Source organism: Dipodomys ordii, unplaced genomic scaffold (genome assembly GCF_000151885.1).
Source record: "Dipodomys ordii isolate 6190 unplaced genomic scaffold, Dord_2.0 Scaffold120, whole genome shotgun sequence".
In the NCBI taxonomy this organism is placed as follows: domain Eukaryota; kingdom Metazoa; phylum Chordata; class Mammalia; order Rodentia; family Heteromyidae; genus Dipodomys; species Dipodomys ordii.
The window spans coordinates 772,105-789,779 of record NW_012267336.1 but is presented as its reverse complement, the minus strand read 5'-3'; the positions used below and the strand labels follow the sequence as shown (position 1 = coordinate 789,779).

Below are 17,675 nucleotides of genomic sequence, written 5' to 3'. Positions count from 1 at the left end.
GAGCGTCGCGTCTCCGTCCCTCCCGGACCACTTTCCCAACTCCTTGCTGCTCCGGGAGCCCCAGCCCCGGGCCCGGCCCCGCCGTGCGCCCGGGACCCCTGGCCAGCGGGGGGCCCTCCCCGCGCACTCAGCCCTCCGGGTGGAAAAAAACCCGGGGAAAGATCCGGGAACGCCAAGAGGACCAGGATGTGGGGACCCGGCGCTTCCCCACCCGCCTCCCCGCACGGCCTTGACTCATAGCCCCAGAGACCCTGCGGTGGCGGCGAGTCGTCCTTCCCGGTGACCTCCCACGGGGAACCCCCCCCACGCTCCGCAGCAGGCGGCCCCAGGCCGCCCGGCCCCCTCCACCCCGCTGCCGGCACCCCTCTAATCCCACCCACCCCCCCCGCATTGAGGCCCTCACTGGAAGGCACATGGGGACACGCAGGGACGCCCCCATCTCCTTGGTGCGTCCATCTCCTTGGGGCTGCAGGTGGACCCTTGAAGCTCCAGAGCTTCCCCTGCCCTGCCTGCTTTTTCTGCCCCAGGTTCCTGCCCGTGGGAAGGAGGGAGGGAGGGGGGAGGCCGGCGGGTGTCTGGGGTCTAAAGATGCTGGGGCATAATTGAGCAGAGAGGAGGTGGGGGCCTGGGGTGTCCCGGAAACTGCTGTCTTCCCATCCCCTCCTGCTCATCCTAGACCCCCCCCCCCACACCTGAAGAACTGAGTTCTTGAGGTGTGAAGGCTCAGGTGTGTGGCCAGGTGGGTCTCCACTAAGGGGACCAAGCACCTTTTTCTGTTCCACATTTAATGGGCCCCTCTTCTTGTTCCCCCTGCACCAACCACCGCCCCCAGTCTCTTCCTGGCCCACGCTGTCTCCCTCCCTACGACCTGCAGGCCCTGGTTCTTGGGGTGACATTGGGATCTGTCCCAGCCACCCACACTGAAGGGCCAGCCCCATGATGCTGCTGCCATAGACCAGGTGCAGATCTGGTTAGGATTCCAGAGCAAAGGTTCCTGGGGTGCCTGCCTTCCCCCTACTCCCCTCTCTCCACCCCCACCCCCAGATGTCAGGCTCCTTAACTGGCCTCTCCCTCAGATCCCTCCCCCTACACCTCTGAGCCTTGGCCCAAAGGACCGGAAGTGCAGGTATTGAGCAGGGAGCTTGGATCTTGGGGGAAGGGCTGGCCTCCTTGTGGGGCACAGGCCAGTGCCACTGCAGAGATGTGAGGGACAGGCCGCTCTGAGGTTAGACCACAGGATTTGTGGCCAGACCTTATGCAAGTGGACAAGACACTAACAAATATGTTTTGCCTTTTTTATTTTCTGAGCTCAGCAAGGCTGGCGTCACTGCCCACCGTGTGTCCCTGAGTGTGGGGTGGTGATGGCCGGATGAGAGCTGGGGAGAAGATGGTTCCCTAGGCCAAGTGGTGTCACAGCTTGGGACTGGGAGAGGCAGAAGGGTGGGGGAGGAGCTGCCCTGAGGTGGGCCTGAAGGCAGTGCAGAGGAAGCAGCCGCCTGGTAGGTGTGAGAAGCTGTTTCCTTGCAGGTAGGGAGGTAACCAAGCTCTCAACCCCCGGCCCCCCAACTCAGGTGAGGGATCAGCATTAAAACCACATAGCATTGGTTTACCCATCTACTCTGCTCATGCCTGGTGATCTTGGACGGGATGCTTACCAACCTGAGCCTCGGTTTCCTCATCTGTAAATAGAGGTCCTTAACTTTATTGCTTAGGGCCTTGAAGCCGAGGGGGGCGTTGCCATCTTGAATCCGCAGCCTTAGCCCCTGGGGCTGGGACGGAGGACTTTTGTGCATTTGTCCTTGGGGACCTGGCGTGTTCCCACGGCTATGACTAGAACCTGAGAGAGGATACTGAAAGGCCCTGGCCTCCGCATTCCAGGAAAGCGTGATGGAGGCCAGAGCTGTGTGTTGGGCAGTGCGGACTTTGTTCTGAGCTGGGAGGGACACAGACCCAGAGTGACAGCCGGCCGGCGCAGACAAGAAACCACAGCCTGCCCTCAGATGCCTTGCACAGAGGAAAGCCAGGCCCTGGCTTAAGTGTAGCCTATCCTTGGGGCAAATTTGTGTGTGTGTGTGTGCGCATGTGCATGTGCATGTGTGTGCGTGTGTGCGCTTGCGCATGCGTGTGCGTGCACATGTGTGATGAGGAAATATATAAGATAGGCCATGGGGGAGGAGGGTGCAGGGTATGAGCCCCTGGTACAGTGTGTCTAGCAACACTTTAGTGTGTGTTTGTGTGTCCAACGGTGGGCTGTTTGTGCCCCGGTGTGTGGTTACCTTGACCTGGGAGAGTCTTGCAGTGTGAGTGGCATCCTGGTGAGTGAACAGACGTGTGCTTGTCTGTGTCTGGGGTGGGGAGAGGTGTGTTGTGGGCAGGTGAGTGTGTGTCTGGTCATCTGTGTGGTTTTCTTGGAGGAGTAGACTCAGGGTCAGGGTCTTGGGGCTGGAATGCCCTTGAGGGTGGGTGGGGTGACCCGAGTATGTATGGGGGTGCTGGGGATCCTGAGTTGAGGAGAGCTGGCCAGTTGTCCTACCCTTCTGTTCAGAAAGAACCAAGTGGGGACAAAGGCAGGAGGTCCACACCCCACCTTCCAGGGCCCGTGATAGGAGACGCTGTGGGAGGTGGGGGAGGAGGCCAAGGACCTGGGAGGAGAGGAACTGGTTGGAGCTTCCAGAAAGTTCTCCTTGGATCCTTCACTGCTCTGGGGAGCCTTCCTTCCTTGTCGTTCCCTGCGCAGCGGCCCAGACAGGCTGGGGCTTCTTTCCCCCTTCCCTTCAACCCAAAAGCTTTCCAGAAAAGGAAAGAATCTGGTGCCTGGATTGACGTGGAGAAAAACAGCCTTTTCCATTTGTGGTCAGGCTTTGCAGAGGGGTTCATTCTCCAGGTGTGGGAAGGCCCACCACCTCGGGAGCTTCCTTCCCTCCTGCTCCCTCTTTCCCCTCACCTCCTGCTGCTGCTCCTGCTCCACCCGGCCTTGCGAGCTTGGGCACTGTGAGCTTGGGCAGGGCGCGGCAGGTCAGAGCTTCTCTCCCGCTCCACTTGCGGGAACCCAGGGGACGAGATGCCCGCTTGCCGGTGGGGAATCCCAGGCCCAAATGGATATACTGTGTGAACAGATGAGAGCTGAGAGGTCAAGGAGGAACTCATGACTCCCTGTGCAGTGCTCTCCCCCGCAGGACCCCTCCACAGCTTCCTGTTTCTCTCCCCAAGTCCTCAAACTGCCAGGTGTCCCCGCATTGTCCCCCTTGCCACCCTCCTCCTCTGAGGGACTCCTGGTTCTGATTCTGCCAGTCTGCTCTTCCTCTGCGCTCCAGGGCCCTTCCTGCCGTGGTGTCCGGCCAGTGCTGCCATCCAGGGACGGGACCCTTGGAGAGGGGCTCAGGTCACCAAGGAGGAGGAGGTGGGCAGTGGGTCTTCCCCCTCCCTGGACTTTTCTTTGCCTTTGGCTGTGGTTGCTGTGGAAGACATCACCAGGGAAGCCACCCGTTGGTCCTTGGATGTAACAACGCTGGTTTCCCCTTCTGGGAGTCAAGGAGAGTGGGTGGAGCCCCCAGATCTAGGATGCCAGGCCTCCCCTCTTTAGCAGAAATCCTGAGGACAGCTGCACTGACCGAGCCCCCTTTGCACAGTTCTTCAGGTACGGGTGGGGGGGGTCTAGGATGAGCAGGAGGGGATGGGAAGACAGCAGTTTCCGGGACACCCCAGGCCCCCACCTCCTCTCTGCTCAATTATGCCCCAGCAAGTTAGAAGTCACACCAAGTCTGTGCCTTGTTCCTGGGGTGCCCAGATCAAGCTCAGACCAAGGCCAAGGGCCCTTCCCCCCACCTCCCCTGCCGTCTCACCGGACCCGGCGCCTCAGCCTCACCTACCCAGCCTCCTCCCAGACGAGAGCCTCCATCTGTCCCACCCTCTCTCCCATGCCCCAGAACATTCCACAGAGCACCCATGTTCCATGCTCCTCCTGCAGGCATGGTCTCCCCCGACCCGCTCTTTGTCCTGTTCCTAACTCACAGTCCTAGGAGGACCCTGGTCCCCAAGTCTACACCGAGACCTGCCCCCCTCCAAACTCCTGCGAGGGTTGCTCATTACCTCCTCCGTGTAATCACTTGTCCCCTGCTCCACGCAGCCTGAGGACTCAGCCAGGCTCTGTCCACCACCTCTGTAGCCCACCCAGAACTGGCATGGTCATGCTTCCCCTGAAACCCTGTGTAGGAGAGGCCCGAGGCCTGGGTTTGTTCTGCATCCGTGTAGAACAGGAGTGGAGTGGGGGGGCGGGGTAGCAAATGCAGGAATCCTTGTGTTGTTGAGAGCCCGCCCTCCCCCCTGCCTCCAGCGGGGAGATTCAGCCCTCTGACCAAGGGAGTCTGAGGAAGACATCACACACCACCGGGCCTCAGGGAACCCCAGAGACAGTAGTTTCATGTCACACTCTGCCCAGTGTAGGTGACAGGGCCACCTACATTGGATGGCAGCAGGGTGGACGTCCTGTGACCCTCCCCACTCCTGGAGACCTTGACTAGACTCCCCTCAGCCAAGTTCCCAGCAGCCCCCTCCCTCCTCCCTCCTCTCTCCTCTCTCCTCCCTCCCTTCTCCTTCCTTCCTTCCTTCCTTCCTTTCTTCCCTCTCTCCCTCTCTTCTTCCTTTCTTTCCTCCCTCCCTCTCTCTTTCCTTCCCTCCCTCCCTTCCTTCCTCTTTTTCCTTACCTCCCTCTCTCATTTCTTCCCTCCCTCCCTCTCTCCTTCCTTCCTTCCCTTCCTTCCCCTTTTTCCTTCCTTCCCTCCCTCTCTCCTTTCTTTGCTCCTTCCCTCCCTTCCTCTTTTTCCTTCCTTCCCTCCCTCTCCTTTCTTCCCTCCCTCCTTCCCTCTCTCCTTCCTTCCTTCCCTCCTTTTCTCCTTCCTTCCCTCCCTCCCTCTCCTTTCTTCCCTCCTTCCCTTCCTCTCTCCTTCCCTCCCTCCCTCTCTCCTGTCTCCTGACTCTCTGCCCACCCACCACTGGCAGCCGCCACCTTGGAGGCTGGCAGAGAAGTGGGTGGTGCGGGGCCTCACTGGCAGACACCTCCGCTGAATCACAACACTCCCTTAGCTTTTGGTATTCTTGATTTCTTTTTCTTATTTTTCCCCAAAACAAATACAGTTGATTTTTGCCGTCAGAGGAGCTCTCTTCTGGACAGCCTCACCAGCTCACTCCCTCCAAGGATGTTTCTGGGGCCCAAAGCAAGCAGAGCACTTCTCTGGAACTTTCTGTGTGGCAGGGACATGGCAACCCGTGTCTTTGTGCTGAGGGGTCTTGTGAAGCTGGCTTCAGTGCGTGCTGGGGCGTCGGAGGTCCTGGGCCCTGGGTCTGAACCAAAGATGTGTGCGTCTCAGCCCACGTGTGTATCTTGTGATTTCAGGCAGTGAAATTTCATTTTGAACTTACATCTAGATCTTACATTTTATCCACGGAGCGCTCTGTCATTTTGACAATTGAAGCTCCTAAATGAGGAATATTTATCATCTTTAAGGCTGCTGAGGGGGAAAAAGAGGTGAAAATTAAAAAAACATCACAGCCCAAGAAATAACCAAAGGAAGAGCCCAGGGATGTGTAGAAGGGATGTGGTGGGCAGAGAGGGTGTTGGGAGCGGCGTGCCCCAAAGCCAACCTTAACCCTCTGTACATCACCTTTATTGTCTTTTGTTATTTTGTTGGTTGCGGGGCCTGAACTCAGGACCCGGGCACTGTCCCTGAGCCTCTCTGCTCAAGGCTAATGCGCTACCGCTTTGAGCCTCAGCGCCACTTCCTGTCCATCACCTTTATAAAAACAATAAAAGTATTTTTTTAAGCCAATGCCAGGCCAGATGCTGTGGCTCGTGCCTGCAACCCTAGCTACTCAGGAGGCTGAGATCAGAAGGATTGAAGTTCAAGTCCAGGCAAAAAAAAAAAGTTCACAAGACTCCATCTCAACCTGTCATCCCAGCTACCCAGAAAGTGTACATACAAGGATCACTGTCCAGGGTGACCTGGGCATACATGCTACTTAAAAAGAACTAAAAGCAAAAAGGGGGCTATGGTACAAGTGGTAGAACACCACTTAGCAAGCGTGAGTCCCTGAGTTCAAACACCAACACCAACACCCAGAAAGATTTCTTTATTTTGGGGGGGGGCCGGTTGTGGGGCCTGAACTCTGGGCCTGAGCGCTGTCCCTCAACTCTTCAGCTCAAGGCTAGCGCTCTACCACTTGAGCCACAGCGCCACTTCCGGCTTTTTTCTTTTTGCTTATGTGGTGCTGAGGAATCGAACCCAGGGCCTCAGGCATGCAAGGCAAGCACTCTACCACAGAGCCACCTTCCCAGCCCAAGATTTCTTTTTTTAAGCCGATGCCCTTATCTGTAAGCTAAGGCTTGTGTTCCCCACTCAAGTAGGAGCCCTCTCCCATTGCAGGTGGGACTTCAGTGTTCTGGAACCTTCCTGACTCCCCCTCACTCCCCCGCCATGTCCTCAGGACCCCTCTTCCTCCTGGTGGATCAAAGCCAAGCTTCATGTTGGGTCTGTGATATGTTAGAATGGATCCAGGGTGTGTCTGTGGCCCTCCTGGGGTGGGGGGGGGGGGGGCAGAAGGGATGTCACCTGACCACCTCACCCTCAGTCTCTGGCATAGCCAGGCTTCACTCTGCTTCTCCAGCTGCTGTGTGTTCTTGGTTGAGTTAGTCTCCCACTCTGACCCGTGTGTCCTATTTTCAAAGGTGGAAAGTACCAGAAAGCCTCAAGCAGGCTGGCCAGAACATGATGAAGCCCTGGCTTCAGGCAGTGATTCCTAGGTGAAGACAGACACACCCCAAACTCCTACACCCTCTGCTTTCCTCTTACCCGCCCTCCAAAGCATCAGGCATTTCCTGGGCACCTACTACCCCAGGCACAGTCCCCTGGGGAAGTCTCTGCCTCTGCCCTGAGCCACAGTCCTCGCCCTTTGCAGAGGTGGCCAGAGCCTGCTGGGGTTTGTGGCTCGAAGGACCCCTGGAGACCAAGAGTGGAGGGCTGGGAAGGTAGCTTAGTGGTAGAGTGCTTGCCTCACAGGCATGAAGCTCTGGGTTCGATTCCTCAGTACCACATAAATAGAAAAGCCGGAAGTGGAGCTGTGGCTCAAGTGGTAGAGCGCTAGCCTTGAGCAAAAGAAGCTCAGGGACAGTGCCCAGGCCTTGAGTTCAAGCCCCAGGACACACACACACACACACACACACACACCAACACACACACACACCGACACCCCCCCCACACACACCCCGATGGAAGTCGGTGTAGATGGAGGGCCAGCCAAACCCACAGCCCCCCTTTCTGTCCTTCAGGGTGCCACCGTGTCCCTCTCGGAGACAGTGCAGAAATGGCGAGAGTACCGACGCCAGTGCCAGCGCTTCCTGACCGAGGCTCCACTTCCTGCCACAGGTGAGTCCAGGTAGGGCTCTCCTCCTGCCCCCCCAACAGGGCCCCCAGAAGGCGTTGATGGTCCCCATGCCCATGCTTGGGCATCCTTGGCTCCTGTAGAGTGCCGCCACCCCTGGCCCCCTTTCCTGTGGCTGTGCCGTCACCTCCCTGCGTGCCTTCCCTCACCACCCAGGCTCATGGATTCCAGCTCCAGCATCTCCCTCCCCACGAGTCTCTGTGGTCTTTGCCTGTGGCCTGTAGGCAGCTTTGGGATGTCTTCCTTGTTGCTACTTTATCTTCACTCCCTGGGCCCTGGCCTTGCTGTGAGTCCAGAGACCTGACCTTTCTGTTTTCTATTCTGCTCAGCAACTCATCCCAGGCCTAACAAACACTTACCAGAATCAGCTGACATTAGCTGGGCGCTGGTGGCTCACACCTGTAATTCTCACTACTCAGGAGGCTGAGATCTGAGGATCGCTGTTTAAAGCCAGTGTAGGCAGGAAAAGTTCGAGAGACTCATCTCCAGTGAACCACCAGGAAGCTGGAAATGGTGCTGTGGCTCAGAGAGGTAGAGTGCTTGAGCAACAGAACTCAGGGACAGCACCTAAATCCTGAGTTCAAGCCCCACAGTGGAAAAAAAAAATTATGGAGGGTGGGGAGTTGTTGGTGCCGTGCCATACATACTTGTCAGAATCTTTTGGAGAGGGTTTATTGGGAAAGGGGATGGTTAAAGGATATGGTCTTGGACAAAGCTGGGCCTGAGTTCTGATCCTGACTCCAATCCTAACACGGGAAGGTTTCCTCAGCTCATGAGCCACCATTTCCCTCTGATGTGGGCAGACAGGAGTGTTTAGTAAGCATTTTCTGTTCAGTTGTCTACCCACTCGCAGCCTTCATGCCCTGTGGCGCAGAACATATCCCAAGTAGCCTGCTCAAGGCCCCACCTAGGTGGGTGGCCAGTGCCCTTGCCTGACCCCTGCTGGGAGGTGAGGGTGCCTCACACTGAGTGCGTAGCAGAGATCAGCAGAGTCGGCCCTGGTGCTGAGCCGGGTCCAAGCGGACTCAAAGGGCTTCCCATCACCCGCAGGCCTCTTCTGCAACCGGACCTTCGACGACTATGCCTGCTGGCCGGACGGGCCCCCTGGATCCTTCGTGAATGTCAGCTGCCCCTGGTACCTCCCCTGGGCCAGCAGTGGTGAGTGTCGCTGTGCCCCGAGGCCGGGGCAGGAGGGAGCCCGGCTTCCCTCCCTGAGACTCTGCCCTCCCACCCGGGAACGTCCCCAGGCCGCCTAGTAGTAGCCCACCTGCCTTTCAGAAGTGCCAGGTGTCAGGGTGGCCTGAGGTCTGCTGCCAGGGATGGGGGGAGGGGTCTGAGTCTGATGTAAGGTAGGGATGTAACCCTGTCTGATTAGTGGTGAGGGGAGCCAGGTGTGAACAGATCCTGGTGTGTGCGTGTGCATGTGTGTCTGAGGGGTGCACGTACAGGTGTGAACAGATCCTGGTGTGTATGTATGTGTATATGTGTACGTGTGTGTGTCTGCCTGTGTACATGGGGGTTACGATGTGCATGCACAGGTGCCTCGCTTGCTTCCTGCCTTTTTAGGGGTTCATGGGGATCGGTGGTCAGGACATGGGTGGGAGGCAGCTCCCCGCTGCCTGTGGGGAGACCCTGGGTGAATATGGAGGGGTAGTGCGATGCCCCCGCTCCACCCCTCTACCCTGGCTTCCTCTGTGAGGAACAAACACAGGAGGTGTTCAAGGAGCCACAGACCTCGTGACGGGGTGCCCCTGTCCTTCAGTCCTTCCCACCAGTGTCCCTCCAAGACAAGTCCCCAGATTGCTTCCCATTTTCAGATCAACACACTGAGGCACAGAGAGTCTGAATAGCTTCTCCAAGCTCACACAGCTACGGGGCAGTCGGCCCTGGGAGTCTTTCCTGGAGACTGGTGTTGTCACTGTGTTTATTGCTACACCAGCTTCCTCTGTCTGGAGAAGGGCGCTCACCCAGACACAGGCAAGTGGCCCGGACCCCTGCTGTCTAGAGGCAAGTGGGAAAGCAGCGAGCCCCTGCCCCCTCCCACGAGCCCTTCAGTCTCCTAGGCTTTTGTTTGTGGATGGCCAGGGCAGCTGTGTGAGCAGGGACCAAGTTTGCCAGACCTCTCTGGGCCCTGGGTTTACCCCCTTGGAAGCTGGGATGGAGTCAGGCTTGTGGGATCGCTGCTCCTTTCTCCCACCCGTCCTCCCTGCCTCTGGGAGATTTGGGAGCCCGCGGTGGCTCTAGACCCCGGGGAGCCAGACCGGGGACAAGGCCCATCACTCAGCACCGAGCGCCCCCAGCGCTGCCTGCCACGTGTGGCGCCATCCATCACCTTTAATTTTATTTGAGCAGGAAATAGGTCCTGGTGGTGCCCGTTTATGAGCGCGCATGGTTTTATTGCTTTCTCCATGAAGATAACGGCCTCTGCACAGGCCCCCCGCCGGCCTTCCTCCCCCCCAGCCCCCCATGCTCACCAGGCTAATTCACTCAGAATCTGCCTCCCCTTCCCACCTGAGGTGGAGAGACACCCACCTAGACTCCCACCACAAAGTGGACATCCCAGGCCCCATGTGGAGTTCTCCCGGGAACTGGGGCTCCCTGGGTTCCCCTCAGGGAGTGGGGGAGCAGTTCTGAAGCTTGCTTTTAGGGGGGGGTGTAACCCAGGAAGCTGCCCATGGAGAAACTTGACCCTATGAGTTGAGAAGTGGATGGACTCCGTCCCTGCTGACCTCTCAGACCCATTTAGAAGGATGGAGGGAACGGGAAGGACTTCCCCGCAGAGGTTGGACAAGGCCACAGGACCGTGAGGTGGGAGGCTTAATAATCCTAGAGCAGATGAGTCAGGGGCAGGAGTGAGGACACTGGGGCAGCCATGGGAAGCCAGAACCTCAGAGCCCTCCCCGAGGAGGGGGCTGTGGAGGAGGGAGGGAGAGAGCTGGGGTCAATGCCCAGACTCTTTCTCTCCGCCTCCTCTTCTGCCAGCGCCTCCCACTGGCCAACGCTGATCCACTCTCTGGGATAAGAACAGGCCGAGAGAGGAGTGGGTGATCTGAGAAGGGATTCGCTTCTGAACAATAGCCAGATGTAAGCTAAGTCTTCATGAGAAGGTGTGTGAAGGGTGACCGTGGAGAGAAGGATCTTCTCCCTGGAGCTCGTGGCACAGGTTCGGGTGCTGAGGAAGGAAGGACAGGACCCCTCTGAGGCCTGGGGTGTGGCTTTGGGAAGGCGCAGATGATCCTGAGGCCTGGAGGAATGGGAAGATGGCGCCGGGCCGAGGAGGGCCCTCCCCCGGGGAAAGACATTGGGGTGGTGCATTGGACATGAGGCCACAGGCTTCAGGCAGGTCCCAGGGCAGCCAGGCCCCTGTCATTGGACCCTTCTAACCGAGGACTTGTGACTCTGAGGGGAGCCGATGAGGGAGAGTCTGGTCAGCCCACAGGAGGAGGCCTGAGTGCTGTAGGCCGCCGGCCGCCACCTCCACGCCTTCCACAGCCTCCTTTACCCACCAGCAGCGGGTCTGCTGCTCACCAACCGTCCCAGCCTCATTAGCTCTCCTGCTTCCTACCTGTTTGTTAGCTTAGCTCTAATTATAGGAGAGTCATAAAACGCTTTTAAAATAGCCTATCATTCACAATTCTTAGAAACTCTGGCAGGCATCTCCTCTAAGTCATGTTGAGCCTGGGAGCTTTAATGGCAGGCTGGGGTTGCCAACGGCAGACTGAGGCTCGGCCCTGGAGTTGTCCTGGCAAAAGTGGCATCATTACTTCGTCTCCGGCCTCAGTGGCAGAGGCCACAGGGCCTCTGTTATGACTGTGCTATTTGTTTTGGTTTTGTTGGTGCCGGTACTGGGGCTTGAACTCGGGGCCTTGAGCTCTCACTTGGCTTTTTCACTCAAAGCTGGTGCCCTAGCCTGTCTTGACCTCCACCCCTCACTGCCGCTTTGGGGACAGCACCTCCCTGAATCTCAGCATCCTCATCTGTGAAATGGGGCCCTGTGGTCCCTCCCAGCTGCCTCGGTTGCTATGGTGCAGGAACTAATGGATTCGCTAGCAGCCCTCCGCCATGCTGAGTGCCTGTGTCCATGTGGACGGGCACCAGTAGCTTGAGTTCAGACGCCGTGGCAGCTTCTGGGGGGTGGGGGAGTGTTTAATTGGGGGTTTTTATTTCCGGCACCAGGGGCTGGCTTAATGAAATAGTCCTGGGCCTCCTGGCAAGTGGCCACCAGTTGCCTCTGGTGTAGACAACGTTGAGCCAAATGACTGGCAGCTCCTCCCGGCCAGATAAGGCTGGGCTGATAAGCAGCGCCTACCACCCCGCCTCCAGCCTAGACAGGTGTCTGGGGACCACAGGGTAACCAGGAACCAGCCCTGGCTTTTAATATTTAATGCTAATGAAGAATAACTGATGGGCACTTGTGCAAGCTGGCTGAACTTCCTAGGGATAACTGGCCCCTTGACTGTGTGCCAGGAATGCACACATCTGTGCACATTCACATACTCTCGCTGGCCCTGGCCCTGGCTGCCAGGAGTCCACATTGACATGCATGTCAGGGAATCCAACCCCAGAGGAGAGGGAGAGGAGGAGAAATAGTACAGGATCATTGTTGACTTCTCAGCAAGCCTGGCTGCTACCGTTTGACCTATGCAGTTAGACACCTACGAGTTAGACTCCTGACTCTGCTGTATGTCCAAGGCAAACTCCTGGGGTTTTGGAGCCTCAGTTTATTTATCTGTAAAATGAGTTTCACCGTGTCTACTGCACAAAGATGTTCAACACCCAGTAGGTGATCAAACATGAACTGGTGATGGACAAGGCTTAGATACCTGCAATTGTGGAGTGCCCATGGTAGACAGGTCGTGGTATAGAGCAGCCGCGCTGCTGGGGGCTGGCTGTTTGTGTGTTAGGACCTCCCTCTCTGTGTCCTCTCCCTTCCTGTCCATCCCCAGCCCCTCTCCTTCCTCTTCCTCCTCCTTCCCATCCAGACTGTTGCCAGAGCTGGTGGCGTTGACACCAGTTTCATTCCCCACAGGGTCGGGCTGGGTCCAGATTAGTATTCTTGGGAAATCCATAGCCCAAGACTCAACCCTGGTCCAGGAATTTCAGGCATCTCTGCAGCAGATAAGAGAGGCATGTGGGGGCCCGAGAAGAGCTCTTCAAGTTGCTAAAATGAGACTGACTGTATCCCCTTCTCTGCCTTTGTCCGTGCCCGACTTTGCTCTTCCACGGATACGGGGGCTGTCCATGCGCCACTCGCTGTTATTCCCAGGGTGGGCAGTTTCAAGTTTGTGTTTCTCTTCCAAGTGAGGACTCTGTTTAAAACGCAAATTCTTCCAGAAGTAGTCACAGCTGAAGGTGATTTGTTACTGTGGACCCCGACGTCTGTCATCTCCAGAAGGACCTGGTTCCGTTTGTTCATGAAAGGAAGGCAACCCACGCTGGGTGATGGGTGAGGGGGGTGGCTGGGGAAGGACAGGGTCCTGAGAAACGGGCAGTTAGGGTCCTTGTATTAGAAGGCTGCCTGGGAGCAGGGGTAGGCCCGCGGGGTAGGCCCTGGGTTTCCCACAGCCCCCAGCACACGTCAGCCTTTCCTTATCGCTAATCTCGCCATGGTCTGTCTTTTCGCCATGCTTTCTTTCTCCCTCACACTTGTGCCTGCCTCCTATAGCTAGGAACTTGGTCTTCACAGTCTTTTGGCCCCTGTTCCCTGGTGTCAGATTTGAGTTCCCTTGCAGGGAGCAAGCGTGAAGAAGCACTTTGTCCCAACTACAAGAGCATACTTTCCTCCCTTCTCATCAAACCTGAGCCGCCCCCTCCCAGCCACGCCTGTCCCTGAGCAGGGTGGCGTGGGGCATGATGGGAGATGACCACAGCTGGATGCTCAGGTAGCTGCAGTGGGCAAGGTCCATCTACTCCCCACGTTTCCTGGGCCTGTGTTTGGTCCCTGCTGCTTTGCATAGTTTCTATTCCTTTCTTAGGACTTCTTGTTTTTCCCCCATGGTGTTTGTACTAGTGGCTGCACCTTCTCCCTCCGATTGTGAGCTCCGGTGAGTAGGGCTTACATGGCTTCTTTCTGAGAAGGCTGTCTTCACCTCCAGCATATGATTGGGGAAGCTTTGTCTCCCCACCTTTGAAGGGAGAACTTCCGAGGGCATTTCCTTGTCTCCACACCAGGACATTATGTGTTCCCTTTAGAATATTCTGTCTTTGAAGGAAAGTTTGTCTCCTCTCTCAGATTGGGGCTCTCTGAGGCAGGCATTCGCTTGCTCCTTAGGAGTTCAGCACTGGGATTGTTCTTGGGTCTTCTTCTGACAGAGCATGAGAAGAAAATGACCCTCGGTTGGGACAGTCAGAAATGTTTAGCTACCTTGGGTTTGAGCCCAGGGCCTTTCTCTGTCTTGCTATGCAGGTACTCTACCACTTGCGCTAGGCCTCCAGCCTGGCTGGACAGCTTCTGTTTAACCCCAAGCATTGCCAGTTATATGATTTGACACTGGGCTTAGGAGAGGAATCTGGACTACTCCTATCTCATTTAAAAGATACGGATTACCAAGGCTCTGGTGGTTCACACCTGTAATTCTAGCTACTCCAGAGGCTGAGATCTGAGGGTTGCGGTTCAAAGCCAGCACAGGCAGGAAAGTCCCCGAGAGACTGTTATCTGCAGTTAACCACTCAAAAACCAGAAGTGGAGCTGTGGCTCAAGTGGTAGAGCCCTAGCCTTGAGCACAAAGAGGCCCAGGGATAGCGCCTAGGCCCTGAGTTCAAGCCCCACGAACAATACACAAAAAGATACAGATTTATCCAACTGTGTTTCTGGGTGGCCAAGAAGAAAAGCTGAGGGCGGCTAGGTGACCCTCACCTCAGTGACTCCCTGTCCAGTCCCTGGGCCATCGAGGTGTATCATGAGCCATGGCCTGAGGGCCGTAGAAGGACTCAAAGTCATATGTCACACGTATGTTTCTCAGTGGTGGGCACTGGCCATGTGCTTAGATAAGTAATTTTATATGGGCCACAAATGATTTTTAAATCTTTTATTATAATTTAAAAAATTATCTTTAATTGTACAAAGGGGTTTCAATTCAACCTGCCAATTCATGAGTGCAGTACATCTTGATGAAGGATGTCATAAATTTCCAAATGGCCCTTGGCAGGGGGGAAAAAATGGGGGTGGGGGAGAGGGTTTCATCCTTGGTTTTGTGGTATGAGAGGAAGGCCGCCCAGAAGTGTGTGTGTGTGTGCGCGCGTGCGTGTGTCCGCGCGCGCGTGCGTGCACATGCATGCACTTGTACGGGGGATGAGCACTAGCGTGGCAGGGTTAGTTCTGCTGGGGGGAGCAGGGGTGCGGCTCCGGAGGAGGAGGGGTGAGGAGGGACTCTCACCAAGCCTCAGCCATCTCACGCGCTCTCCCCAGTGCTGCAGGGCCACGTGTACAGGTTCTGCACGGCGGAGGGCCTCTGGCTGCACAGGGACAACTCCAGCCTGCCCTGGAGGGACCTGTCGGAGTGCGAGGAGTCCAAGCGAGGGGAGAAGGTGAGCGGAGGAGAGAGGGGGGTCTCTGAGCCCGCAGGGACGGGCAGGGCTTCTGAGTCTGGGACCAGAGACCCTGGCTCTTGGTGGGCCTCGTCGTGGTCATCCCCTGCCCCCGTGGGGCACGGGCCCTGCTCCGTGATCCAGGGTGGCGTGCACTGCGCCTCTCTCTGGCCCTTGGCCTCTGTGGGCCCTTCTCACCTTTGACTCTGGAATCCCCAGCGGGGCCTGGCCCGGTGCCCACCTGAGTCCCCGTGTCCCAGAGACGGGAGGCCACGGGCTGTGTCACCGACGCCGTGTCCCTGTGTACACACAGAGTTCCCCTGAGGAGCAGCTCCTGTCCCTTTACATCATCTACACGGTGGGCTACGCGCTGTCCTTCTCTGCCCTGGTCATCGCTTCGACCATCCTCCTGGGCTTCAGGTAAGGGGGTGGGAACCCCAGGGGGGCGCTTCAGCCTCACCTGAGCCTCAGGTCCCTTCCTCTGGACCGCCGCAGAGTGGGGCTGAAAACACGGGGCACAACTCTGTATGCACAGTCTAATCTCTGCGTGTGTGCAGACTGCAAAAGAAGGAGAAGGAGGGATGGCGGGGGGGGGGGGGGAGACAAACCATTCTTGCCCTCACTCTGGGTGGCAGGATCATGGGGAAATCTTGAGAAATCCTCTCACGTGAACAGGGGTCACTTAAATCATCAGTGGGATTTTAGAGATCTTGGGGATGGGAGATTTTGCTCTCTTTGGAGCTTGATAACCCTAGTGGAAAAGTTCTTCCTTAGGTCTAACCTAGACTAGCAGCTAGGGAGTCACCTCTGTCTACCTTTCTAGTGTTAGAGGAGTGAGGCTCAGGGACAGGAAGAATTCTGAAGGCAGGGGCCACATCAGGACACCACTAAGGCCCTGGGCCCAGTCAGTGCTCTAGTGTACGGTAGTAAGTGCGGACCCACCCAGCCTTAGAAATAAAACAGCCCAGGAAGTTTATCCACCCAGCCCTGCTCCCTACCCCCCAGCCCTCCGCAGAAAGCGCCTCTCTAATTCCCACTCCATTCCAAATCCGGTTAGCACATTTCTAAATCCCTGTAAAAATGCAAAGCATGGAGCCAAGATCGGGTGGCTTACGCCTATAATTCTAAGAAGAGGCTGAGATCTGAGGATCATGGTTTGAAACCAGCTCTGGCAGAGAAGTCAGCAGCAAGAAAGTTGGAAGTGGAGCTATGGCTCAAGTGGTAGAGAGCCAACTTTGAATGAAAAAGGGTATTGGTAAGAGTGTGGTAAGAGTTCAAGTCTTAGTGGGAGAACACAAAACAACACAACAGCTGAGTTTTGCCTGTAATCCTAGCTACTGAGATCTGAAGATCACAGTTCAAAGCCAGCCCAGGCAGGAAAGTCTGTGAGACTCTTTTATCTCCAGAAAACCAGAAGTGGCACTCAAGTGGTAGAGTGCTCACCTTGAGCTGAAGAGCTCAGGTACAGATCCCATGTATACATGTATACAAAACTTTTGTCCCCCTCACGTTTTTGTGAGATTCATCCAGGAGGATAGACAAAGAGAGCTTGATTAATATAAACCATCTGCTTCTGTATCCCGCTGTTGTCGAGGGGTTTGTTTACCTATCATCGTTTTGGTGGGTGTTGGTTTTCTTTTTTCTGAATGACAATCCTGTGGTAGTGAACGTCTCATCCATGCGCCTGGTGTTTCCAGAGCGCAGACAGTGAGTGGTGGAACTGGCACCTGCTTCTCCAGGTGACTTTGTTAGGTAGTGTTAAGTTGTTCTCCAAAGTGATTGATGCCCATTTGTTCGCTTCCCTGCAGCAGTGAATGGCAGTTCGCCTTGCTTCAGACACTCACCATTTTCAGAATTAAATGCTGCCAGTCAGATGTGTGCACACCATCTCATTATGATTTCACTTGCCTGTCTCTGATTCCTAGAGGGCTCAGGCACTTTTCCCTGGTGTGGTTTAGGAGTTGTTCATTCATCTCCTTTGATTGTTTTTAGTGGTTAATGTGGCTATTTTCAGTGTTTTTTAGGCTCTCAATGTTCTGAATACTGGTCAGGAATGTCCCTTTTCTTTGTGATTTATTTCTTCATTCACTCAACGGTGCTTTCATGCACAGAAAAGGTCTGCATTTAAAATTTCTGCGTTTAAGACAAGCAGCCGGTGGCTCGTGCCTGTAATCCTAGCTACTTGGGAGGCCAAGAGCTGGTGATCTTGATTTGAAACCAGCGGAGGCAGGAAAGTCTATGAGATCCTTATCTCCAATTAAATCACAGAAAAAGCTAGAAGTGGTGCTGTAGCTCAAGTGGTAGAGCATTAGCTTTGAGCAAAAGGAACTCAGGGACGGTGCTCAAGCCTAGACCCACCAAAAAAAAAAAGAAAGAAAAGAAAAAGAAACACCCTCATGTTTCCAGTTTGCTTTCTGTTTTCACTCTAAAGGATGGCGACATTATACCCCATACCTTCTGCATTCCTACCCTGGGCCTAGCCCCTCTCTGCCTGTGCACAGCCCAGAAGGATTTAAGACACAGATCTTGTGAAGCAAAGCTCCATTGGGGAAATGGATCTTCACACATACATCTTTGTGGAAGAAGATGCCATGGTGAATTAAGAATGTAGGTGGGGCCGGGCGCTGGTGGCTCACGCCTGTAATCCTAGCTACTCAGGAGGCTGAGATCTGAGGATCACGGTTCAAAGCCAGCCCGGGCAGGAGAGACCGTGA

At 55.9% G+C, this 17,675-nt stretch overlaps 1 protein-coding gene across 1 annotated transcript in view; it reads left to right on the top strand.

Moving 5' to 3' along the window:
* The window catches only part of Glp1r (glucagon-like peptide 1 receptor), a 39,526-nt gene that overhangs the window by 11,123 nt on the left and 10,728 nt on the right, over window positions 1-17,675 (top strand). Inside the window, exons 9-15 of the mRNA XM_013029567.1 lie at window positions 3,315-3,537; window positions 3,587-3,637; window positions 6,952-7,021; window positions 7,322-7,418; window positions 8,485-8,592; window positions 14,843-14,961; window positions 15,275-15,381. Of these exons, the coding sequence (XP_012885021.1) occupies window positions 3,315-3,537; window positions 3,587-3,637; window positions 6,952-7,021; window positions 7,322-7,418; window positions 8,485-8,592; window positions 14,843-14,961; window positions 15,275-15,381 (775 nt within the window). The remainder of the gene's footprint in view (window positions 1-3,314; window positions 3,538-3,586; window positions 3,638-6,951; window positions 7,022-7,321; window positions 7,419-8,484; window positions 8,593-14,842; window positions 14,962-15,274; window positions 15,382-17,675) is intronic.